The 26805-nt window shown below is 45.2% G+C and overlaps 2 protein-coding genes and 1 long non-coding RNA gene across 4 annotated transcripts in view; 1 reads left to right on the top strand and 2 right to left on the bottom strand.

Annotated features, from left to right (window-relative positions):
- LOC144587226 (uncharacterized) overlaps nt 1-23033 on the top strand; it is a 31936-nt gene extending 8903 nt beyond the window's left edge. For both annotated transcript variants that reach the window (XM_078387139.1, XM_078387138.1), the window contains one exon: nt 9423-23033. In XM_078387139.1, the coding sequence (XP_078243265.1) occupies nt 9426-11099 (1674 nt within the window). In that variant the 5' untranslated portion in view covers nt 9423-9425 and the 3' untranslated portion in view covers nt 11100-23033. The remainder of the gene's footprint in view (nt 1-9422) is intronic.
- Nucleotides 1-26612, bottom strand: LOC144587336 (uncharacterized). Its single transcript, XR_013542496.1, has 2 exons — nt 26261-26612; nt 1-1945 (listed from the first exon to the last, which is right to left on the bottom strand). It is a non-coding gene; the product is annotated as an uncharacterized LOC144587336 (long non-coding RNA).
- LOC144587285 (uncharacterized) overlaps nt 1-26805 on the bottom strand; it is a 69881-nt gene that overhangs the window by 25381 nt on the left and 17695 nt on the right. The gene's annotated exons all lie outside the window — the stretch shown is intronic.

Here is a 26805-nt window from a genome sequence, read left to right on the forward strand (position 1 = left end):
TTTCTTTGCATTGTTCTTTTAAGAAGGCCCCCTTGTCTCTCCTTGTTATTCTTTGAAAGTCTGCATTCAATTTTCTGTAACTTTCCCTATCTCCCTTGCATTTTGCTTCCCTTCTCCTCTCTGCTATTTCTAAGGCCTTGTTGGACAGCCACTTTGCTTTCTTGCATTTCCTTTTCTTCGGGATGGTTTTCGTTGCTGCCTCCTATACAATGTTACGAGCCTCTATCCAAAGTTCTTCAGGCACTCTGTCCACCAAATCTAGTTCCTTAAATCTGTTCTTTACTTCCACTGTGTATTCATAAGGGATTTGGTTTAGATTATACCTGAGTGGCCCAGTGTTTTTTCCTACTCTCTTCAGTCTAAGCTTGAATTTTGCTATGAGAAGCTGATGATCAGAGCCGCAGTGAACTCCAGGTCTTGTTTTTGCTGACCGTTTAGAGCTTCTCCATCTTTGGCTGCAGAGAATATAATCAATCTGACTTCGATATTGCCCATGTGGTGATTCCCATGTGTAGAGTCTCCTCTTGTGTTGTTGGAAAAGAGTGTTTGTGATGACCAGCTTATTCTCTTGACAAAACTCGATTAGCCTTTGTCCTGCTTCGTTCTGAACTCCAAGGCCAAACTTCCCTGTTGTTCCTTTTATCTCTTGGCTCCCTACTTTAGCATTCCAGTCCCCTGTAATGAGAAGAACATGTTTCTTTTGTGTCAGTTCTAGAAGGTGTTGTAAATCCCCATAAAATTGTTCAATTTCAGTCTTCTCAGCAATGGTGGTTGGTGCATGAACTTGGATTATTGTGATGTTGAATGGTTTGCCTTGGATTCGTATTGATATCATTCTATCGTTTTTGAGATGATATCCTATTACAGCTTTTCCCACTCTTTGTTGACTATGAGGGCTACTCCATTCCTTCTCCGGGATTCTTGCCCACAATAGTAGATATGGTAATCATCTGAATTGAATTCGCCCATTTCCGGCCAGGAACTCACTTCTGTGTCCAATCAGCACAGATATTGCATCACCCCTGAGCAATTATGACTCAGCACTTTAACACACCTGAACATTATGGCTGCTCATTAAGACATTTGTACTGCTCAGGCCTGTAATTTTTTTTTACTTTGACACACCTGGGAGATCTGCTTTGACTATATTCCTGCCTTGAGCAGGGGGTTGGACTTGATGGCCTTGTGGGACCCTTCCATCTTCACTTTTCCATGATTCTATGGTTCAATCTTGTGTTTGGCCCCTGGGCAGCATTCCTAAATCGGCCTCCTGCTAATTGAAAGATGAGGGGCTAGAAGGTGTGAAATATATAAGCCTCTGACTTAATACAAATGCCAAGAGAGAATTAATATAAGAAATAACATGTGGAGTAAGATTCTAAAAATACTTTCAGCCATATCCAGGTATCACTCCTCTCTTTTTAATATTATTCACAATATACTTACACTTAAATAATCAATTGCATATACATATACAGAACAATATTCCAATAACCACATATTTTCATAACTTATTAAATACAGTTATGGATTTCAAGAGTCCAAATTTTTCATCTGTCGTTGTCTGGTCTTCGGGATAAGGCGTCAGCAACACAGTTCATAGTCCCTTTGACCACCTTAACCTCAAAATCATAGTCCTGTAAAATTAACGCCCACCTCATTAGCTTGCTGTTTTGGGCCTTCATAGTCTTTAACCACATCAGAGGTGAGTGGTCTGTACAGAGAATGAAGTGTCTTCCCCAGATGTAAGGTTTCAATTTCTGGACCGCGTACACAATGGCCCAACATTCTTTTTCTACGGTCGACAGGTGTTTCTCATCTTTTTGAAGTTTCTTGCTCTGGTAGGACACAGGATGCTGGTCTTCGTTGTCATCACACTGGCACAGCACAGCTCCTACCCTGGCGTTGGATGCATCGGTGTAAATGATGAACTCTTTATCAAAATCTGGAGCATGCAACACAGGGTAGTTGGTTAATGCCTCCTTCAGCTTCCTGAACGCCTCCTCGCAGTCACTGGACCATAGGAAGCATTTGCAACTCTTTTTGAAAGAGCGTGTGCTGATTTTTCTGTCAGAGAGTCAGAAAAATGATTATTCTTAGATCTCAAATAAGTGGATGCCTCGCTGAGGTCTACGCAGGAATGCCAATCAAATTTATAAAAGATTATTCTGAATTTTAAAAGTTTGGTATGATAAAAAGGCTAGGGAACAACATTTTAACCCTGGAGACGAGGTGCTGATGTTGAGGTCCATCAAGGGGAACAAACTACAATAGAACTGGGCAGGACCTTATAGGATCATTTCCAAACTGAGTGATCTTAATTACATGATTGAAGGAGATGAACACCTAGGCAGGAGGGTAGTTCATGTAAATGCCATCAAGCCATATTATAGAGAGGTAAAGAGAGTGCTTTTTGCAATGAATGCAGCTGATATAGAAGAACATGATTTGCCATACTGGGAAGGAAGGGGTGAAATAAAGTTCAACCCAGAGGAGGTGAAGATCAGCCCTGCACTCACCCTAGAACAGCAAAGGGAGCTAAAGATCTTGGTTACTAAGTATCAACAGGTCTTTTCAAATAAGCCTGGGTTAGCTCAGGGAGTGATGCATAGAATTGATACTGGAAATGCACCCCGCAGGCAGTAACTCCATACAGAGTAACCGGACCTTATGTAGACAAGGTGCGCAAGGAGCTGGATGCGATGCTGAAGGAAAATATTATTGTACCATCGTCTAGCCCTCGCTCTGCTCCTATAGTTTTAGTAGATAAACTGGATGGAAGCCTTAGGTTCTGTGTGGATTACAGAAAATTAAATCTAGGAACCAAACCAAATGCTTACCCCATGCCCAGACTTGACAACCTGATTGAAACCATTGGGGGTTGATACATTTCCTGTTTAGACTTGACTAAAGGGTTTTGGCAAGCTCGGATAGACCCTAGAGATCAAGAAAAGACTGCTTTTTGTAGCCCTTTCGGCTTATTTGAGTTTCGTGTCCTCAGTTTTAGCCTTAGGAATTCCCCAGCTACATTCCAAAGGCTGATGGACAAAACTCTGCAAGGGCTCAGTGCATTTACTGTAGCCTACATTGACGATATAGTAGGCATCCTTCAGTCTCGAACGACTATGGTAGCGTGCTCTATATGGAGGACTTGGAACAGCATCTAGTGTGGCTGAGGAGGCCAATTCGAGAGTGACAATCCCTTCCACACTGGAGACAAATCCAATCTGTCCCCTGTCCAGCTCCCTGGTTTTGCTTCCTTTGTGACTTCCTCTTTGCCTCAGCCTGCTGGACAAGGGTCTCTTCAAATTGGGAGAGGCCGTGATGCACTGCCTGCCTCCAGGCTGAACGATCAGATGTCAGAGTTTCCCATTTGTTGAGGTCTATTCCTAAGGCCTTCAGATCCCGCTTGCAGATATCCTTGTATCCCAGCTGTGGTCTCCCTCTGGGGCGATTTCCCTGCACTAATTCTCCATATAGGAGATCCTTTGGAATCCGACCATCAGCCATTCTCACAACGTGCCCAAGCCAGCATAGACGTCGCTGTTTCAGTAATGTATGCATGCTGAAAATTCCAGCTCGTTCTAGGACTACTCTATTTGGAACTCTGTCCTGCCAGGTGATACCAAAAATCCGTCGGAGGCAACGCATATGGAAGGTGTTCAGCTTCCTCTCCTGCCGGGCACAAAGGGTCCAGGACTCGCTGCAGTACAGGAGTGTGCTCAGGACATAGGCTCTATAGACCTGGATCTTGGTATGTGTTGTCAGTTTCTTATTGAGCCATACTCTCTTTGTGAGTCTAGAGAACACGGTGGCTGCTTTCCCAATGCGTTTATCCAGCTCGACATCTAGAGAGAGGGTGTCAGAGATGGTTGAGCCGAGGTACACAAAGTCATGAACAACCTCCAATTCTTGTGTGGAGATGGTAATAGAGGGAGGTGAGTCCACACCCTGGCCCATGACTTGTGTTTTCTTCAGGCTGATTGTTAGTCCAAAGTCTTGGCAGGCCTTGCTGAAATGATTCATGAGTTGTTGGAGGTCTTCAGCAGAGTGGGCAACAATGGCTGCATCGTCTGCAAAGAGGAAGTCCCGCATGCATTTCAGTTGGACTTTGGTCTTCGCTCTCAATCTAGAGAGATTAAAGAGCTTTCCATCTGATCTAGTCCGGAGATAGACACCTTCTGTTGCAGTTCCAAAGGCATGCTTCAGCATGACAGCAAAAAAGATCCCAAAAAGTGTTGGTGCGAGGACACAGCCCTGTTTCACTCCGCTTCGGATGTCAAAGGGATCTGATGTTGAGCCGTCAAAAACTACAGTGCCTTTCATTCCATCGTGGAAGGACCTGATGATGTTAAGGAGACGAGGTGGACATCCAATCTTGGGAAGTATTTTGAAAAGGCCATCCCTGCTAACCAAGTCAAATGCTTTTGTAAGGTCTATGAAGGCCACTAAGAGTGGCTGTTGTTGTTCCCTGCATTTCTCCTGCAACTGTCGGAGGGAGAATACCATGTCAGTGGTGGATCTATTTGCTCGAAATCCACACTGTGATTCCGGATAGACTCTGTCTGCAAGCACCTGGAGCCTCTTCAGCACAACACGGGCAAGCAGCTTCCCTACAACGCTAAGAAGAGAGATACCACGGTAGTTATTGCAGTCACCCCTGTCACCTTTGTTCTTGTACAACGTGACAATGTTTGCATCCTTCATGTCCTGTGGTACTCCACCTTCCCTCCAGCAGAGACAAAAGATTTCATACAGTTCAGTGATGATGATCTCCTTACCGCATTTCAGCACTTCAACAGGGATGTTGTCCCTTCCAGGTGCCTTGCCAGAGGTGAGGGAATCCAAGGCCGCATTTATTTCTGCTAGGGTTGGTTCGCTGTCCAGCTCTTCCAAGACAGGCAGGCACTCAATGTTATTTAATGCTTCTTCGGTTACTACATTCTTTCTGGAATATAGCTCGGAGTAGTGCTGCACCCAGCGTTCCATCTGCTGTGCTCGGTCCTGGATGATCGCACCTGTAGTAGACTTCAAGGGAGCAGATTTCTTCTGTAACGGACCTAAGGCCTGCTTGATACCATCATACATTCCTTTGATGTTACCTGTGTCCGCTGCTATCTGTATCTGAGAGCAAAGCTGAAGCCAATAGTCATTGGAGCATCTCCTGGCAGCCTGTTGGACTTGGCTACGAGCGGCTCGAAGAGCTTGCAGGTTGTACTCGCTAGGACAGGCTTTGTATGCTGCTAGAGCTCTTCTCTTATCCTCAATGGCTGGCATTAACTCCTCCGAATGGGCTTCGAACCAGTCAGCCATCTTTCTGGTCTTCTTGCCGAAGGTGGACAAGGCGGTGTTGTAGACAGTGTTCTTGAAGTGTTCCCATCGTTCAGGTGCATTTACATTAGCTGGACCTGGAAGGATTTCCTCGAGTGCTTGGGCAAATTCCTTCACTTTTCTTTGATCGCAAGTCTTGTTGATGTCAATACGTGGTCTTCCTTCCTTTTTCATGTGATACAATTTCTTTGTTCGCAGTTTTACTCTACTACACACCAGGGAGTGATCAGTATCGCAATCAGCACTCTGGTAGCTGCGTGTGATCGTAACACTAGGAAGGCTAGAACGTCTAGTGAGGATCAAATCGAGCTGATGCCAATGCTTGGATCTTGGATGTCTCCAGGAAACTGTGTTGCAGCTTCGTATTAAAGAATGTGTTGCTGACACAGAGACCATAGTAACAGCAAAACTCCAGTAAGCGTTGGCCATTTTCGTTCATCTTTCCAATGCCAAAACGGCCTAGACAAGTGGGCCAAGAATTGTGATCAGCACCAACTCTGGCATTAAAGTCTCCAAGAATGAACAGTGACTCTTTTTCAGGGACTTTTTTGATAGTAGCTGCCAGATCGTCGTAGAATTTGTCTTTCACTTCTGTAGTGGATGACAGTGTTGGTGCATATGCACTAATGAGGGTTACTGGTCCTGCTGATGAGTGGAGCTGCAGAGACAGGATTCTTTCACTCCCCACAGTGGGTGGAACAATGCATCTCAGGAGAGTGTTTCTGACTGCAAAGCCAACGCCATATTCCCTGGTCTCATTCGATGGTTTTCCCTGCCAGAAGAATGAGAAGTTTTTTTCTTTGACAGATCCCGAGTCTGGCAGTCTTGTCTCTTGCAGGGCAACAATGTCCATCTGCAGTCTACTCAGTTCCATGTCAATGACAGCTGTCTTGCGCACATCGTCTATTTCTTGCAGGTCATTAGGAAAGCCGTAGTCAGGAAAGCCAGGGGTCATTGTCCGTACATTCCAGGTGCCCAGCTTTAGGGCAGAAGTTTTCTTATGATTGTTGCATGGTGCACGGTTGTCGATCTGCTTTTCGGGTTTCACCCTAAACCCCACACACCCCGTAAGGTTAACAGACCGTGGCGAGGTAGCACCTTACTGGCTGGGGGTTGCCCAGCTTAAGGCGGGCGGTATCTACCTAGTGAGTTGCAATGACCTCTCCCACCATCAGAAGTAGCCCCTGGCGTCCTGCTCTACGCCAATTGAGCAGAGACTTATAACCGGTAACTGCTACTTCCCGTGTTGTTTCGACGCTGTATGCGAAGCTGGAATGTCCTCTCCAGAGCACGAAGCCTGGGTAAAATAGTATGGAGGATAGGCTGTTACCCAAGCAGCAAATCCCCCCTCTCCACATCGCTGAAATGGTCCAGTGGAAAGGCAAGAGACAATACAACTGGTTCCAGCAACGTCGCAGGAGTTGGCAGAATGAAAGAAAATGCCTCCGGGACTCCGGCTCCGGATTTTGCCTCGAGGTTATCTCCTGAAGCCCTTTCCATAAGTGGATATAGCCACAAGGCAGTGGAGGTTTAAATTTGGAGTTTTCCTTCTCCTAGATGGGCTGCCTTCCAGGGCTGACGAGTCCCACCTACCCGGCCTGCTCTCTTTTACCAAATTAAGTAAGAGATAGGATTAGGGAATTTCATGTGACACACTCTCCTCCTCATTCTCTTTTTAAAGCTGAAATTCTGCCCTCCTTCAGGACATCCATATTCAGCATATTGGGGTTGGAGATAGAGTTAGAGTATTTCCCCACAAAATGCCTACCTATCTCTTCCTTCCCAGCCAAAACCCTTAAGGAAAATGAACTCAGGCTCCAGTAAAATCAGGATTCAAACTACGAGGCCCTCCCACTAGGCCATGTGATGAGCCAGAACAAAGAGACAGGACAGGACGATATAGGGATCTTTTATTGACGATATAGGGATCTTTTATTGTAACAGCCTCCTTATACCTCACAAATGGGCGATTACGTCACACTCAATCACTCTTAGTTTTCGCTGCCACAGTGATTCTACGATGGACTGAGACCCACCATCCATCTCCATTCTGCTAGATTCGACCCCTTCTTTAACCCAGATGGCCACCCCTTCTCCCACACGCCCCCTCCCTATCCTTCCTGGATAGCCTGGGACTGTGGAATCGATGATGGTGGCTGTATCCATGTTCTATCTAGCCTCTCAATGTTCCAGCTCTCCCCTCTTTGCTCAGATGCTTCAGGCATTTCTGTAAAAGCACCTGTGTACAGGGTCCCCCCAAGAAGGGAGGCTTGTTTCTTTTTTCCTATAGAGAGCTCCTTGCAACGAGGACACAACCATGACACTTTTGCCCAAGAGGCAGGCAGTCGTGCAGAGGACCCTTGGTGCAAAACATGGGATAGCCCCCAATCCACTGCTGTCTTCCTGACTACATGCTGGTTTTTGTTTCGAGCTTCCCAAACCTTTTCCTCAAAGGATGTGAGAGGCAGGATCTGCGGCCCTGGCTTCCTCCCCCCCCCGCACTGAACTCGTTGGGTCTTCTTACCCTACCCTTAGTGGCAGAATGCAAAGACCAATAATGTGACACCAACTGGAAGAGAATGGGCAGCATTTAGAATTCATAATATTTAATTTTGCCCGGGTCAGATACCTTCTCCAATTCAATGTACAGTAGTACCCCGCATAGTGACATTAATCCTTTCCAGATTAATTGTCGCTATGTGGAAACATCGCTAAACGGAACAGAAAACCCCACAGAAATGCATTAAACTTAGTTTTATGCGTTCCTATGGGGCCCTAAACTCACTTTTCTGCGATGTTACTCCATAATGCCGCCATTTTCGCGCCCTCGGTAAGCGAGTGCAGGGCGCGAAAATGGTTGTGGCGGCCATTTTGGGGGTCCGGCGGCCAGTTTGGAACCACCGAACAGCTGTTAAAAAAACATCGCAATCCGAAGATCAGTAAGCGAAACGATTACCGATTGTCGCAATACAATTTTAGCCCTATCTAAACATCGCAATGCAATCACTATGCGGATTCATTGTTAAGCGCTGCGCTCGTTAAGCGAGACGCCACTGTATAAATTTTGGTCTTTATTCTGACCAATGTAGTTTATCAAAAAATTTTTCCCTCTCACACACCTTGGTTTAGGTCTCTCACTAAGAGTGGTACCGACTCAGAGTGGTACCGACTTACCAGATGGGCGGGATACAAATCAAATAAATAAATAAATAAATAAATAAATCACTCTGGAGCCAGAGGTTGGCCGTTCCTTTTTTGCTCTGCGGTCCTAGTATTCTTTTAACTCAGTACCTCTTTTCCTGGCCATCTCTGCTTGCTGTCCTGTTTTCAGAAATGCCTCATGATTCTCTACCCATAAGAGCATCTTATAAATTCTACATCCCTTCACTTTCATGGACCTGTCCTTTCTCTTCTCCCACTAAAGGAGAATGTCTGCAGAATTTGTCAGTTCCCTGCATTTCATTCATCCACATTAACTGTTCCTTTTCGAACACTGTCCTTCCCCTCCCCTTGGTGTTCATTTTTCCTAACCAATCCTTTAATTCAAATGTAGGTTTTCCCTTTAATAAACGCTCAGAAAACCCTTTGTAATTTTCAGGAAAATTCACAACATTTATTGGGGAGGATAAAAACCAGAGAATTTAAACATTGATCTTCGGTACAGTTTTCATTTTAGTTGAAACAATTTGACCAAAGTGTGATGGCTGATCTTCCTATAATCATATAAGTTATTTTTCATTCCTAAATTCAACTTTTCAAAATTTTGCTTTTTAATATCTTTTAATTTTAGCAACATTTATTCCTACTTATCCTGGTCTATATAGTAATAGTATTTTTTCTCGTTATTCTAATAAAACAATGTCATCTCAAATTTATTCAAGTTTATTTTGTCCTTTCCCCACTAATTATAACTGCTGCTAATTGTGGTGATCTATCCTTCAGATGCATCTAAAACCACCCTGTTTCTCCTCCCACACCTTTTTGCCTGCATTTCCTTCCTCCTCCATGACTCAGTTGGAGCCAGAATGTGTTTCTCCTTATCCCTGAAGCTTTCTGAATTGGTTGTTTGTCTTCTTTTTCTTCTCCACTAGAGGATGAACAGGAGAAGAAGAATCGCCCAGGAAGACCTGGAGCATCCGCTGCAGAAACACATAAACAAGGAGGGGGAAAGAGAATTGAAAATCCAACTGGGCAGGAATGGATGGCACATGAAAGAACTGACACAGGGGCGAAACAAAATAAATGCACGTCACCCCAGTAGGAATCAAATAACTGATAAAGAAGAAAAACCGTATAAATGCATGGAATGTGGAAAGAGCTTCAGTCAGAGCAGTCACCTCAGTACACATCAAAGAACTCACACTGGGGAGAAACCGTATGAATGCACAGAATGTGGAAAGAGCTTCAGTCAGAGCGGCGCCCTGAGTTCACATAAAAGAACTCACACTGGGGAGAAACCGTATGAATGCATAGAATGTGGAAAGGACTTCAGTCGCAGCTGTTCCCTGAGTTCACATCAAAGAACTCACACTAGGGAGAAACCATATAAATGCATAGAATGTGGAAAGAGCTTCAGTCACAGCAGTGCCCTGAGTAGACATCAAAGAACTCATACTGGGGAGACACCATATAAATGCATGGAGTGTGGGAAGAGCTTCAGTCACAGCACTGCCCTGAGTAGACATCAAAGAACTCATACTGGGGAGAAACCTTATAAATGCATGGAATGTGGTAAGACCTTCAGTCAGAGCAGTGGTCTCTGTTTCCATCAAAGAACTCACACTGGGGAGAAACCATATAAATGCATAGTATGTGGGAAGAGCTTCAGTCAGAGAGGTAACCTGAGTTCACATCAAAGAACTCACACTGAGGAAAAACCATATAAATGCATGGAATGTGGAAAGAGCTTCAGTCAGAGCAGTGACCTGAGTTCACATCAAAGAATTCACACTGGGGAGAAAGCATATAAATGCATGGAATGTGGGAAGATCTTCTGTCAACGCAGTGACCTGAGTTCACATCAAAGAACTCACACTGGGGAGAAACCATATAAATGCATGGAATGTGGGAAGAGCTTCAGTCACAGCAGTACCCTGAGTTCACATCAAAGAATTCACACTGGGGAGAAACCATATAAATGCATGAAATGTGGGAAGAGCTTCAATCACAGCAGTAACCTGAGTAAACATCAAAGAAGGCACAACCTGAGTTCGCATCAAAGAACCCACACTGGGGAGAAACCATCTAAATGCATGGAATGTGGAAAGAGCTTCAGTCACAGCAGTAACCTGAGTAGACATCAAAGAACTCACACTGGGGAGAAACCATATGAATGCATGGAATGTGGAAAGAGCTTCACTCAGAGATGTAACCTGAGTTCACATCAAATAACTCACACTGGGGAGAAACCATATAAATGCATGGAATGTGGAAAGAGCTTCAGTCACAGCAGTGCTCTGAGTAGACATCAAAGAACTCACACTGGGGAGAAACCATATAAATGCTTGGATTGTGCGAAGAGCTTCAGTCACAGCAGTGCCCTAAGTTCACATCAAAGAACTCACACTGGGGAGAAACCATATAAATGCATGGAATGTGGGAAGAGCTTCAGTCAGAGTAGTGCCCTGAGTTCCCATCAAAGAACTCACATGGGAAAGAAACCATATAAATGCATAGTATGTGGGAAGAGCTTCAGTCAGAGAGGTAACCTGAGTTCACATCAAAGAACTCACACTCAGGAGAAACCATATAAATGCTTGGAATGTTGAAAGAGCTTCAGTCAATGCCGTGACCTGTGTTCACATCAAAGAACTCACACTGGGCAGAAACCATATAAATGCATGGAATGTGGAAAGAGCTTTAGTCATAACGTTGAACTGAAGAAGAAAAAGAGCCACCCACAAACAAAGTATTTCTGCCAGACATCAAAGGGGTCACAGATCACATGGGGAAACTTTTGGAAAAAAACCCTACAAACTGTATTCAAGCTCACCACAAAAATACAACAATTGTTACGGTGAGCAAAGAACAGAAGGGACCCCCTCACCACTGCAGGAGTATACCGGATACCTTGCAGTTGTGGCCAGGTATACACTGGAACCACAAAATGAAGCATCCACACCAGAATCAAAGAACATGAGAGACACTACAGACTAAAACAACCATAAAAATCTGCAGTAGCTGAACATGCCTAAAACACACTGGACATGAAATTCTATTTCAAAATACTGAAATACTGGACAATACCAGCAATATTCTCTCCCCTTATATACAACAGCTCCACCCCTTATGTCCCACCCTCTGTCACGCTATTGGAAGATGACACACAGCTTCAGCAGTGATGGGCAGGTGATGTCATAGCTGCATGTAACAATACCTCTCCCATTTTAAAAGTTGTTTTGTGGGGGAAAGCTAAGGTGCTTTTCACCCAAAACAACTGGCAACAAAATCAAACATTACATTTTCCCCACATTTCAACACTTACCATTAACATATTAGGCACACTTTTACATAACCATATTATTCACAATATACTTACACTTAAATACAGTGGGGTCTTGACTTAAGAACGGCTTGAGTTAAGAACATTTTGACTTAAGAACCGCTCTCATAGGAAAATATTGACTTGACTTAAGTACTTAGATTTGAGTTAAGAACTGAAAAAAACCCACGTGAGAGGCAGGGAAAGTGCAAAAAGTGAACTTTCAGTTAACTGTTGGCCAGTGAAAAGGGTGCCTGTCTGCTTCCTCACTCCTCCCAGTGTTTAGAGAGTGGATTGGGAGACAGTCTTCAGACTGCCTGGTACTGTACTGCCTGGACTGTATTTTCCCTGCCTTCCCTGAACCTTTCTTGACCTAAGAAAAAAAGAAACAAAATATCCCTCTCTAGTGGTCGAAGGCGGAATAGCAGCTTCCCATTAGTTTCTATGGACGGAAAAGAGCAGATACGGATCAAATGGTTTTCACTGCATTCCTATGGGAAATGCAGATTTGACCTGAGAACTTTTTGACTTGAGAACCGCCTTCCAATACGGATTAAGTTCTCAAGTCAAGACCCCACTGTAATCATTTGCATGTACATATACAGAACAATATTCCAATAACCACATATTTTCATAACTTATTAAACACAATTATTAATTTCAAGAGTCCAAATTCTTCATCTGTCGTCTGGTCTTCGGAATAAGGCGTCAGCAACACAGTTCATAGTCCCTTTGACCGCCTTAACCTCGAAATCATAGTCCTCTAAAATTAACGCCCACCTCATTAGCTTGCTGTTTTGGGCCTTCATAGTCTTTAACTACATCAGAGGTGAGTGGTCTGTACAGAGAATGAAGTGTCTCCCCCAGATGTAAGGTTTCAATTTCTGGACCACGTACACGATGGCCCAACATTCTTTTTCTACGGTCGACAGGTGTTTCTCATCTTTTTGAAGTTTCTTGCTCAGGTAGGACACAGGATGCTGGTCTCCGTTGTCATCACACTGGCACAGCACAGCTCCTACCCTGGCGTTGGATGCATCGGTGTAAATGATGAACTCTTTATCAAAGTCTGGAGCACGCAACACAGGATGGTTGGTTAACGCCTCCTTCAGCTTCTCGAATGCCTCCTCGCAGTCACTGGACCATGGGATGCAGTCATCACTCCTTTTCCTCGTCAGCTCGGTCAACGGTGATGCAATTTCACTGAACCTGGGGATAAATTTTCTATAGTATCCCACTAAACCAAGAAAAGATCTAATTTTTTTCTTGGTATTGGGTCTAGGCCAATTACGTATTGCCTCTACCTTTGCTGCAAGGGGTTTGATTACACCTCCCCCTACCATATGACCCATATATTTCATCTCGGGGCTACCCAGTTGACATTTACTTGCTTTTACTGTTAACCCCACTGCTTTCAACTGCTGCAGTACTAGCTGTAGGCGACACAGGTGACCCTGCCAGGTGTTGCTAAAGATCCCTATATCGTCAATGTAGGCTACAGTAAATGCACTGAGCCCTTGCAGAGTTTTGTCCATCAGCCTTTGGAATGTAGCTGGGGCCAAAACTGAGGACACGAAACTCAAATAAGCCGAAAGGGCTACAAAAAGCAGTCTCTTTTTTATCTCTAGGGTCTATCCGCACTTGCCAAAAACCTTTAGTCAAGTCTAAACTGGAAATGTATTGACAACCCAATGGTTTCAATCAGGTTGTCAAGTCTGGGCATGGGGTAATCATCTGGTTTGGTTACTAGATTTAATTTTCTGTAATCCACACAGAACCTAATGCTTCCATCCGGTTTATCTACTAAAACTATGGGAGCAGACCAAGGGCTAGACGATGGTACAATAATATTTTCCTTCACTCATTTTTGAAATGGTCCTGCCCAGTTCAATTGTAGTTTGTTCCCCTTGATGGGCCTCAACGTCAGCACCTCCTCTCCAGGGTTAAAATGTCATTCTCTAGCCTTTTTATAATACCAAACTTATTGTTTGACTTTCTGGGCTTGCAGGTTTTCAGCAGCCAACTCTAAATTTCTTTTGAGGTTGTTCATTAAAGTGTCTACGTATGTGACTACATTTTTAGGATCTTCTTCTACAATCTGTTCCCAATTTTGCTTAATCAGATCAAGTGGTCCTTTCACTTTTCTCCTGAATAGCAGTTCAAAAGGACTGAACCTGGTACTTTCTTGTGGGACTGATCTGTAGGCATATGGCAATAATTGCAATTTCTGGTCCCAGTTATTAGGGTTTTGAGTTATTCTCTGCTTGGTTTTATTTATCCTTACATGTGCAGCAAATATATCAGAATGTCGCCTTTCTAAAATCATTTGGCGATGTTTAACAGGCACCAACTGGCTTCGAATCTCATCTCCCCCTTTTTTATATGCAGAAAACCCTGCTTAATATGGAACCTTTCAGGGGTTTCAGGGGATAATTCTATTCTTGTCACTTTCTCAAAACAACATTTTAAAGTGGGATCTGCTTGTTGCTCTTGGGAAAATATACTGCTTTGAGGTATTTCAAGTGAGAATGCCTCAGCTTGTGGTATATTTTCATTTTCCCCCTCCTGAATGTCAGTAACTTTTTCAGCTGCCTCTGTTTGGTCTTGTTGTGAATGTGTAAGAACTAACACTCTCTTAACATGCTCAGAGAGGTCTGTCCCAATACGTATAGCTGAAGGCAGTTGCGAGGAAATTCCTACGCGCCAATTTCCTTGGCAGCCCTTATAACGAACTAACACTTCAGCTACAGGCAAAACAACTATTTCTTCCCCTATTCCTTTAATTGTCATACATTCATTAGGTATAATGTGATTTTGTGGTATGATGTCAGGATGACACAGTGTAACCTGAGAGCACGTGTCTCTTAATGCTAAATAATTGTGTTCAAAAATTCCTATATTATCTCCAGTTGCTTCAAATAATTGGGGATCAGTTCTTATAAGTAGACAATGTCGTATCTCAGCCACAGGAATATTATCTTCATAAATCTCATCTGTAGCAAAGACCTCTGTTGGCGTTTCTAAGACAACAGGCTCCTCCCTTGGAGAAGCTATCTGACGCTTCTGAATACAATAAACAGATTTAGTTTTGTTTAAATTCATTTTCTGAGGTAAAATTTCTTTATTTTCTTTTGCCTTATAATATGGGGACGCAATATGGCCTTTTTCATGGCAAATGAAGCAAATTCTATCACTTCATGGACCCTTTCCAGCCCCTTTTTCTTTTCCTTCCAAATTCTGGGTTCTGGCTTGGCCCTGTTCTGAAGTCTTTCCCACAAAATGGCCGTCCACTTTCTGCTGGCTCTTAACTTGTCCCTTGGGATATCTATTGTAGTCCTCCCATGTTTTTCTCATACTTTTTCCCTCAGAATACATAGGTTTTCTGATTTGTGAGATGAAATCTGCAATTTCCCCTGCCTGTTCCAAATCTTGAGGTTTCTTGTCTTTAACCAAGTATTTAATTTCACCATGTAGAAGGGAATAAAACTGTTCCAGTCCTATAATATTTTTCAAATCCTGAATTGTCCCTACTTTCTCCTGTGCCAACCATTTATCCAAATATCGAGCTAAATTAGCTCCTAATTGTGAATAAGACTCATCAGGTTTCTTAGTGATCTGAACTTTTGCCTCAGATGTTCTGCATTGATGCCAAACCTGGCAAATACCAACTTTTTAAATTCAGAATAATCTTTTATAAATTTGATTGGCATTTCTGCGTAGACCTCAGCGAGGCTTCCACTTATTTGAGATCTAAGAATAATCATTTTTTCTGACTCTCTGACAGAAAAATCAGCACATGCTCTTTCAAAAATAGTTAAAAATGCTTCTGGACAGTCTCCCTGTTTGTGCCCCTCTTCAAAGTTGGAATTTCTATTATTGTTATTATTCTGATTTAACAATTCTAGCTTCTTAAGTTCAAAAGACATACACTCTTTCTCTTGAGCAATCTTCTCCCTTTCCATCTCAGCCTCCCTTTCCATTCTCTCTTTCTCTAATTGTACATCAATTTCTCTCTGTCTCCTTCTTTCCTCCATCTCAGCCTCTTTTTCCATCTTTTCTAATTCTAGCTGTTTCATTCTGTATTCATGTGCTTGCGCTAACTCTAATTTTCTGAGGTCTGTTAAATCTTCTCTAGAGGACCTTTCCTGTTGAGCTGAGGAAAATCTTTCCTCTCCCCCACTAATCTCTTCATCTGAACTAGCTGCCATTTCAGATGGTCTTAGTTCAGTTTTCCTACTTCGGGTTAAGGGCATTTTATTTCACCAAAGGCTCCTCTATCAACTTTCAAGCCTTGGTTTAAAAGTCACTTTTTTCCTGTGCTATTGGTCTGTGATATAAAGTTGCAGCCTTATCCAGCAATGTCAGCTAGCAACTGTAACTATGCTTTTGCCCCTTAAGCTGGGCCTCTTGCCAAACAAAGTTTACTTTTATTATTCTGCCTCTGGCACCAATCTTGAATTCACACAGCTCTCCCTTCACCTAGGTTTAGCTGTTCAAATGGAGATCCCTTAGCTTTGCTGCCCTTGGCCTTCGCTATGTCCCCTCAGAGTTTCCCTAAACTCAGGACACGCTGGCCAAACCACCACAGCCTTTGCTTTGGGCCACTCTCCCCACACAAAATGGACTCCACAGAGCTCCTCTATCTCAGTTTTCACTCTGAAGCTTCAGCGCCCTTCCACTAGGCTTTGCTCCCCTTGAGCCAAGCCCTAGAAGGTGATCCACACTCTCCACTTCAGATGACCCTAACTGAAGACCCCTGCTCTGGTCACGATTTTGCCAAGGCTTTACTGGAATACTCGTATCCTGCCTCTGGACACCAATTTTATTGTAACAGCCTCCTTATATCTCACAAAGGGGCCATTACGTCACACTCAATCACTCTTACACATCTCGCCCACTCTGGCTGCTCTGCATTGGCTGCCCATCCGATTCCGCATCAATTTCAAAGTGTTAATGCTCACCTATAAAGCCCTAAACGGTTTAGGACCTCGATACTTGGTGGAACGCCTTCTCCCACCAAGATCTACCCGTGTCACCCGTGCGAGCCAGGAGGTGAGGTTGAGGGGCCTAAAGCCGAGAGAGACCCGAAAAGAAAAGACCAGAAATCGGGCCTTCTCGGCGGTGGCTCCTCGTCTTTGGAACAACTTACCCCCTGAGATTCTCGCAGCTCCCTCGCTGGGCATTTTTAAGAAACAACTAAAAACACTGGTGTATAGGCAGGCCTTCCCAACAACAAACTTTTGACAATTTCTTCTTTTATTCTGTCTTTATTTTCATTTTTGTCTTAGGTGTAAGTTTTTAAAATTTATTGCTGTTTTTATTGTAAGCCGCCTAGAGTGGTCTAATTTGATCAGATAGGCGGGATAGAAATAAAATAAATAAATAAATAAATAAATAAATAAATAAATAAAGTGTGATTATGCATAGACTTTAGGGGATCCAAATTTGACGCTTACCCCATGCCAAAGATTGAAGATTTATTAGAGAGGTTAGGACAGGAGCAGTATCTGACTTTAGACCTTACAAAGGGATATTGGCAGATTCCACTCAACGAGGAGGACAGGGAGAAGACAGCTTTTGTCACCCCTAGGGGGCTATTCCATTTCTTTAAAATGCCATTTGATTTGCATGGAGCAGCAGCCACTCTCCAACGGCTGATGGATAAGGTGTTAGAGCCGGTTAAAGATTTTGCTGGTGCGTATATTGATGACATCTTGATTTATAGTAACTTGTGGGAAGAACATCTGACCCACTTGAGATGAGTTTTGGTAGAGTTAGGACCTGCCGGATTAAAGGTGAACCCAACGAAATGCAAGATAGCCAACCCATGTTGGATAAAGTAGAGAAGGTGAAATCATGGACTCCCCCTAAGACCAAAAAGGAGGTTCAGCAATTTATAGGACTAGCAGGGTATTATCGTCAGTTTATCTCAAATTTTGCGGAAATCGCTGTACCCCTCACTGATCTGACCAGGAAAAGGAAAGCCAATAGAATAACATGGGGGACCCCGGAACAACAAGCTTTCAAGAGATTGAAGGAGATATTGTTGTAGCTTCCCAGTCGGTATGCCCCTGTCTTCCACCTACCATTCATAGTTCAAACAGATGCGTCAAAGGTATAGGTGCCGTGTTGTCTCAAAGATGAGAAGTAGAATACCCAGTAATGTACCTCAGCAAAAAGCTTACTCCCTGAGAACAGAGGTATGCCATCATAGAGAAGGAGGCCTTGGCAGCTAATTGGACCATTCAGACATTATGGTATTATCTGTTAGGAGCTCCTTTTACATTGATCACTGATCATGCCCCCTTGCAATGGCTGAACAGAATGAAGGACGCCAACCCAAGGTTAACCCGATGGTATTTGAGTCTGCAACCCTATACTTTTGAGGTACGTTACAGAAAGGGCAGCACCCATGCTAACACAGACTATTTTTCTCGACAGGGAGTCAGTGAAGCTGTTTCAGACGAGAGGACGGCCCACTCAGAGAGGGGCGTGTGAGCAGAGACATCAGTGTGCCATCCCCCAGTACATCCCCCAGTGCCATCCCCCAGTACAGCACCCAACGAAGACTGTGGTTGTATAGAGGGGGTGCTGGTGGAGATAGAGCGGGAGGAGAAAGTAGAGGGGCAAGCGATGGAGGTTTGCTTGGCTGATGATAAGGAGGCAGAACAAGACTTGATTACGTGAGAGGAAGTCTTAAATGTGGGAGAAAACACGCAGGCTTTCTGAATAACAGACGCGAGGAGGAAATGAAAGATAAGGCTGTGCAGACAGATTGGAACAGTGAGCCAGGAGATCTATCAAGACTGCTGAAGGATTTCCTTAATCTCCACACTGGTGGAGGTTTGCTACCAGATCCGGTGGGAAAAGATGCAGCGAAAGGGGAGCTCGAGCCGCTAGAATGGACAGTGGTTGTGTAACCCCACAACCAGCGTGGCGGACGGAGGGTGATTCATCCCAGTCCCTCTTTACTACAACAGCCACGCGAGGGGGACTGGGCGAGACAACCTTGTTGTGGGACGATCTGCATGGTTTGGACCACCTCTTTGAGGCTGATGACGGATTGCAAGCGGTTTGGGTCAGTCCCAATGTAAGAAGTGGCTGGACAACACCAGAGATAAGAGTTCGTAGTTATAAGGTTCTTCCAGAGTTAAGTTTAATAGACCAGAACAAGAAGTGTTGAATAATAAAAAGGAACCTGTTGGAATTTTAAGTCAGCCTCCATCCCTCATTTCCATGCCTACCGAGGAGCCGCCCATGGCAGGAGAAGGACCCGTTCACAGTGGGGCTACCTTTGAGATTGATGTGGAAGCTTCAAATGGTACAGAATGCAGTGGCCAGATTTCTTAGTGGGGTGAGAAAACACCAGCATATCTCCCCCACTCTGGCTGTCTTACACTGGCTGCCCATTTGTTTTCGCATCGACTTCAAAGTGTTGTTGATGACATATAAAGCCCTAAATGGTTTGGGACCTTGGTACTTGGCAGATCACCTTCTCCCACCCAGATCTACCCGAATTACTCGGCATAGCCAGGAGGGTCAGTTGAGGGGCCTAACACCAAGAGAGGCCCGGAAAGAAAGAACTTGAAACTGGGCCTTCTCGGCAGTGGCCCCTCGACTATGGAACAGCCTTCCATCAGAGATCCGCCTGGCTCCCTCGCTAGGTGTTTTTAAGAGCCATTTAAAAACTTGGCTCTTCAGGCAGGCCTTCCCTCCTGTCACTTCCTGAATTCCATCTTTTTGTTCTTTCATTCCCCATCTTGATCATACTATATTATTGTTTAAATGTTTTTATGATTATGAATGTCGTATATTTCGATTGTTGTTTTATTGTCATTTAATATTTTATGATTTTGTAAGCCGCCCCGAGTAGACACTGTCTAGGGGGACGGGATATAAATCAAATGAATGAATGAATGAATAAAGAAGAGCCACAAAATTTTTTTTCCCAAGATGGCGCCGGAGGCAGGCAGCTAGCGCTTCTCTCCACCGCACCGGTGGAGAGTGCTTCTCTCCACCACTGCCTCTTGGTTTCTATTCACTATTTTATTTCTTTTTTCTTTCCTTTTTTTCTCTTTCCCCCCTATTCTTTTCTTGGTCCTCCTCCTCGCCTCCCTGACAACTGGCTGCTGGACTGAGTGCGGGCTTGCGGGGCTGGAGCCAGAGCTCGAATGCGGGGCCAGAGTTGGTGCTTGATTGGAGCCTTCTAGTTCGTCAGCAGAGCTCAGAGGCTCAGGAGCCTTCGCCTGTCCGCAGGAGGTGCCGTTTGAGTGCTGCGGGGGAATGGGCTCTCTGACCCAGGCTGATATCAGAGGTTGCCTTGAAGGGGAGAAGATCTGGAGCCTGATGACTCGGCGCCCCCCCTTCCTGACGAGCCCTGTCCTGACCGCGTGGTTGAGGCTGGAGCCTGGAGCCGGGACTGCTGGGTTGCCTGTGGCTAAAGGTGGTGGCTGTGTTGCCCAGGAGCTCTGTGGGCCTTGTGTCGCTGTGGTGGAAAGGTGGACCATCCCAGGCACCGGTAGTGAGATGGCGGGGGGAAGACCCTGGGCGGCTGTGGGGAGGAGAGAGCCAACTTGCTGGGCCACTGCCATGTTGGTCTCTCTGATGGCAGCCTCCTCTCCTGGATTGGACAGTTCACTCTGCCCTTCCCAGACTGCTCACAAAGAAGCCTTACCTCCCTTTCAAGGAAGGGAACCGGGAAAGCCAGGGACTGAGCACTTTTTTGCCTGGACTTTATTGCTTTCGACGTTCCCCATGCTCATTATTGTGATGCAACTCATGAGTAACATCTTCACTCCGACGTTTTCCTTGCCACTAACATCAATATTAACAACCTTTGAAATAATACCAAAAACACCAAGACCAATAAAACTTTAAAAGACAAAGCTGTGAGGTGGAGGAGGACAGACCTGGACTAGATGTGGGGGTAACTTCTTGGGTACCCTTTGTTAATTTAATACTACTTTTTGTATTGGGATTTTTAATTATAACACTGTATAATTTTGTATTGTATTGTATTTGTCTCTGCACTTTGTTAAGTTGGGGGTATTATTTAGTACTTTGCTTCTCTTATTTTATTTTTCTTCTTTTTCTTCTGGCATGGAGTGGGGGGCGTGCTTGCCCTTTTAACATCCCGGTGATCATGGGTAGAGGGAGATATGGTGTTGGCACAGTCCCTACTCGTGTTAGAAGAATGATGAACAGATGTTTGAAGGCTGTTCATTGTTCTGAGACTGTGACCAACCCTCAGCACCAAGGTAGCCAGCCCAGCCAGCCTTCCACTCTAATTCTGGTGCTGCTGAATGCCAGGTCTATATCCAACAAGCCCCAGGTGATTTGTGACCTTATCCTGGAGGAGGATGCAGACCTGGCATGCATAACCGAGACGTGGATTGGTGGAGAGGGGGTCCTCCCCTCACTCTTGTCTGTCCGCCCGGTTTTGCTGTCCAGCATCAGGGTAGACTGGAGGGGCGGGGGGAGTAGCCATTGTTCATAAATCCAGCTTGGAAATTACTAGGCGCTCCTCAGTGGTAAAGCCAGGTCTAGAGGCACACCACGTGTCGATTGGGGCCAGGGATGGTACTGGGATTTTGCTGAGCTACCGCGCTCCCCGCAACCCAGCCACTTCCCTTCCAGACCTAGCCGACTTTGTCTCCTCGGCACTGTTGGGATCCCTGAGACTTCTCATCTTGGCATTTTCAGCATTTTTTAAGTCTAAAGTGGAGGCCATCCGCTGGGAGGTCTCTCCTTTTTTGAATACAGTGAGTCGAGCAGAGATGTCCAGTGCTGTCTTGCCCGGTAACTTTTGTTACATACAGCTATGACATCACCTGCCCGTCACTGCTGAAGCTGTGTGCCATCTACCAATGGCGTGACGGAGGGTGGGACATAAGGGGTGGAGCTGTTGTATATAAGGGGAGTGAATGGTGTGAGAGATTCAGATAGGGAGATAGGGAGATAGGGTTTGGAGATAGGGACGGTTAGGGTTGGCAATTATAGACCCGTCGCCAATGTTTCTTTAATGAGCAAAGTGGTCCAGAGGGTGGTCACTGATCAGCTTCAGGCACACTTGGATGAAACAAATGCCCTGGACCCATTTCAGTCAGGCTTCAGGCCGCACCACGGTACAGAAACCGCATTGGTCGCCCTGTATGATGACCTGTTGAGGTAGGCCGACAGGGGTAAAACATCTCTGTTGGTCCTCCTCGACATCTCGGCGGCCTTTGATACCGTTGACCATGGTATCCTCCTGGGGAGGTTCTCTGAGTTGAGAATTGGTGGCTCGGCGCTTGCCTGGCTCCGTTCCTTCTTGGAGGACCGCCCCCAGAGAGTGCAGCTTGGGGAGAGTGTCTTGGTCCCGTGGAGTTCCAATTGCAGGGTTCCACAGGGGTTGATTATCTCCCCAATGCTGTTTAACATCTACATGAGGCCACTGGGTGGGGTCATCAGGGGGTGTAGAGCATCGTGTCATCAGTATGCGGATGACACCCAGCTCTAAATCTCCTTTTCACCAACTGCAGGAGATGCCATTCTGCCCTTCACTGCTGCCTGGGAACCGTACTGGAATGGATGCAGGAATATGGGCTGAGGCTGAACCCAGACAAGACAGAAATTCTGAGGGTGGGGGCACCCATGGCTGGAGGGAAAAGACACGAAACTGGGTCTTCTCAGCAGTGGCTCCTCACCTCCTTCCTCTGGAGATTCGTGAGGCCCCTATGCTGGGTATATTTAAAACCCAACTAAAAACATGGATGCACATCCAGGCCTTCCCTCCTGCCAGCACTTAACTCTTTTTCCTTTTGCTATTTATCATTTATTATATCTTTGCACTGTTTTATTGTTGATTATGTCAATGGCTCTGTGTTATTTTAATGAATATATGTTTGTTGGTAGCTGCGCAGAGTGGTAGAATATACCAGATGGGTGGGATATAAATCAAATAAATAAATAAATAAACAAAATAAATCTCCAAAAGGTCTGAAAGGCTAATAAAGGAACTCCTCCAACAAGGTTTGGTGTAGGGGAAATAAAAGTATCTCATGTATACCAAGAGCCCAAAAATTTTGAACAAGTGATGCTTCTTCTAGAAATAGAGAAAAAGAAATGGCAACAGGCCATGAAAGAGGAATTAAAGTCTATGGATGAGCATGGAGTATTCACAGAGACAAAGTTGCCACCAGAACATAAAGTAATTGGTAGCAAATGGGTCTATAAAAGAAAATTGCAAAACAATGGGGATTACAGGTACAAAGCAAGATTAGTGGCTCAGGTGTACACACAAAAGAAAAAATGTGCATTGTGAAGAAGTGTTTTCGCCAATGGTAAAAGCAGAAACAATGTGATTGGCTTTAACTTTGGCTGCTTCCAGAAACTACATAGTAAACCACTTTAACATTACAACTGCTTATTTAAATGCAGAATTACAGGAAGAGTTATACATTTTATTTATTTATTTATTTATTTATTTAATTTATATGCCGCCCACTCTACCCAAAGGTCTCTGGGCGGCTTACATGGCGCAGGCACCTGGTTTTGAAAGCTCTGAACCGCCTAGAGTGGTCACAATTGACTAGATTGGCGGGGTATAAATGAAATAAATAAATAAATAAACAAAGCTATTTATGGATTGAAACAATCGGCAAGAAAATTGGTATCAGCAGCCTTATCAGAACTTTGTACAGAAATTATGTGGTACAAACAGTTAATCACATTCAAAAGTTATAGTGGATCAGGCCATAAAGGTATATGAAGACAATACCACGTGCATTCATATGGCGATATCAAGAATAAATTCCAGGCCTGAACAGAACAAAGTGTATTAATGAGCAGCCATGATGAACAGGTGTGTAGTAATGCTGAGTCATGATGACTCATGAGTACTGACTCATACATGATGCAATATCTAATGTGATTGGCCACAGGTAGATGTGCGTAAGTATATATGTGAACCTGTACAGTAGATGTATCTTCCTGCTCTGTGATGAATGCTATCCTGTTATGCTGTCAGACTGCACTTCTGTATATATCCTGCCAGTATACGATTGGTGTTGGGAGAAGCTGCCTGCGTGTGTGTGATTTATTCGGACCGCCTGGACTGGATATTACTCTGCTGATTCTACTGAATTTCCATGATTTTGCGCTAACAAATAACATCATGGATGCTATATTTCTCTATGATACGTTGTAATTGGAATTGTGGTTTTTATTATTTGGGGATTATTTGTATGCGTTCTATTGATATTTTTGACTTTGTGTGTTGCTTTTCGTTCAACTTCAAGCCCAGGAATGGCTATACAAAGAGAAGCAGATTTAAATTCAGTGTTGTTTCAACTGTCAGAATTTAAAAAGAGAGGAGTGATACCTGGATATGGCACAAAGTAGTTTTATTCCTGGTCCTGAAGTAGAAAATCTTATTCTACATGTTATTTCCTATAAAAACTCTCTCTTGACCTTTGTATTAAGTGAAAGGCCTATATATTTCACACCTTCCAGCCCCTCACCTTCCAACTAGCAGGTGGCCCACTTAGGAATGCTGCCCAGGGGCCAAACACAAGACAGAACCATAGAATCATGGAAAGGTGAAGTTGGAAGGGGCCCACGAGGCCATCAAGTCCAACCCCCCTTGCTCACGGCAGGAATAGAGTCCAAGCAGATCTGCCAGGTGAGGACCCGAGTTTTTCTTGAATGCCTCCAGGGTTGGAACACTCCAAAATAGTCGAAACATAAAACCCAGCAGGGAGACGGAAGCTGAAGTCCATACATCTGGGCCCTGCTTGGTAAACTAAATATATCAATAAGACAAGGAAGTTGGAATACCCTTTCTTCCAGTGTGGGTGAATCCTACAGTAAGGTCATCAAGGGAAGGTGGGCACCCGCTGTCCCCAGAGACCACTTGTTTGTTTTCTGCATGTTTATACACAATTAGGTTTAGGATCCATATATTAAGTAGATTTTATTTAATGAGCTTGTAGAACTTTATGACTCCTTGTTTGTTATGGTGTAAAGTTCCTGTACACTGTATTTTCAGGATCTTCTCTGCCTTTAAGAGAAGTCCCAGATGACTTTGCATCGCCTATTTCAAAAAAGTGGACTTTGGTTCAGCTGGTTGCGTCTCGTCCGACCTCTTGCTGGAGCTAAAATATTGGGTACCATGCTTGGTCCGTAAACAAAGAGTTACAGTGCCAGGGGATGGGACACCGTACTTCAAGAAGGATGGTGACAAATGGGAGGATGGTCAGAGGAGGGCTACAAGGATGGTCAGGGGATTGGAAACCAAGCCCTTTACGGAGGATGTCCACAAACGTGGACAAGTTGAGAAGAGGGCAACAATAATGATCCAAGGACTAGGAATCAAACCCGAGACCACCATCCTTCAGATTTACTTTGATTTTGATACCAGCCTTGAGGTGGGGATAGAAGAGGTAGAGGGTCCAGACTCCCAATCCAGAATGGGGGAAACTGGCATTGAGCAATTCATTGACTTAAAAAAAAAGAGAAAGAGACCAATTCAATTCATGGCCTCCCATTGCAGTTGAAATCTAGGGCTTCTTGTCTTTTGCATGTTTAAATTTAAAAGAAAATAGGAAAAAAAAGAGAGAGAGAGAAAGAAGAAAGAATTTAGGGACGTGTTGTTTTTCTGCCTCTTGAGGAGAAATTAAGGAAGAGAAGCTCCTTTTGGGTTTTTCCTGGTGTTGCTTCACAAAGGATGGCCCCCCCAGTTGGTAGGAAGCGATCAAAGGGGGGGGCTCTGATTAAGCGGATTTCTGTTCCCCTCTTATTTATTTATTTATTTATTTTTGCCCTCCTCTCTCCTGGATTTCCCCCCCCCCCCAGAAGAGCCACATCCCTGAAGGACAGTCTGTGTTTTGTGTGTGTGTCTCTGGGAGGTTGCCTGCCTCGACCCCCCCCCACTTTTTCTGCCTTGCCCCCCCGTTTCTGCCCCCCTCCTGTCCCTCTCTCTCTCTCTGTCCCCCCCCTCACCTTCCTCTTCCTCCTGCCAAGCCGAACCCCCCCCCCCCATTCCCACTCAGGGCGTTCCAGCCATAAAAAGCCCTTTTTCTCACTTTTGCAGAAGGAGCGAGTCTGGACTTTGGGGGGGGGGACTCTTTGTGGGGGGGAGAGGGGGAGGAGGTCTCCTCAAAGGAAAACCCAGGCTGAGCCCCCCCTCCATGCACGCACCAAAGAGACACACACAAATTTCCCCACCTCCGCGGACCCCCCCACACACTATCCCTAAAGAGGAGACTCGGAAGGAAAGGGGTGCAATTTGGGAAACCACAAAAAGGGGGGGGAGGGAGGGAGGGAGGGGGGAGCGCGTGCCTTTTCTGCCAGTCCGGGGGGGGGGAAGGAGAAGAGCCCCCCTCCCCCCTCCCTTCCCCTTTATGTGAACTCCCCAGCCCCCCCCACCGCAATATTTTGTAAACCCCCCCCCCGCCAGCATGGACTCACCTCCTTGCAGGTCTCGAGGCCGGGGAAACTCCCGAGGAGACCCATTCCACACGCGCCTTCCCCGGAGACCATAGAGACGGGAGGGGACAGACGGGGGGGGCTCCCACCGCTTCCGCGACTCTTTCGTACCGTAGCTCCCCCCCCCCCGCCAGCCCCCCCCCCAAATGGGTTTCTCATGAATGAATGGAGGGAGGGGGGCGGAGGAGGGCGGGGGGGAACCTGCAGAAAGGAAAGAGGAGGGTCTGTGTGTGTGTGTGTGGGGGGGTTATAAGGAAGAGAGCCCATAGTTCCCCCCCATCCCTGACCTTCCTCGGGGGGGGGGAGAGTGACCGTTTCCAGGCGAGCTTCTCAGTCCAGGCACGGGGGGGGGGGGCTGTTCAAATACACAGAGGCGACCGTGTGTGGGGGTTATGTAACGTCTTGGGGGGGGAGGGAGGGACAGGAGGGGCTGCAGGAACCGGAGTCGGGCGGGGGGGGGTCTCCCAAGGGTCCCTCGCTCACATCACATCATCATCCGTGGATCGAGCCCAGCCAGGCTTTCCGGG

The sequence above is a fragment of the Pogona vitticeps genome, chromosome 2, assembly GCF_051106095.1.
Source record: "Pogona vitticeps strain Pit_001003342236 chromosome 2, PviZW2.1, whole genome shotgun sequence".
Lineage (NCBI taxonomy): Eukaryota > Metazoa > Chordata > Lepidosauria > Squamata > Agamidae > Pogona > Pogona vitticeps.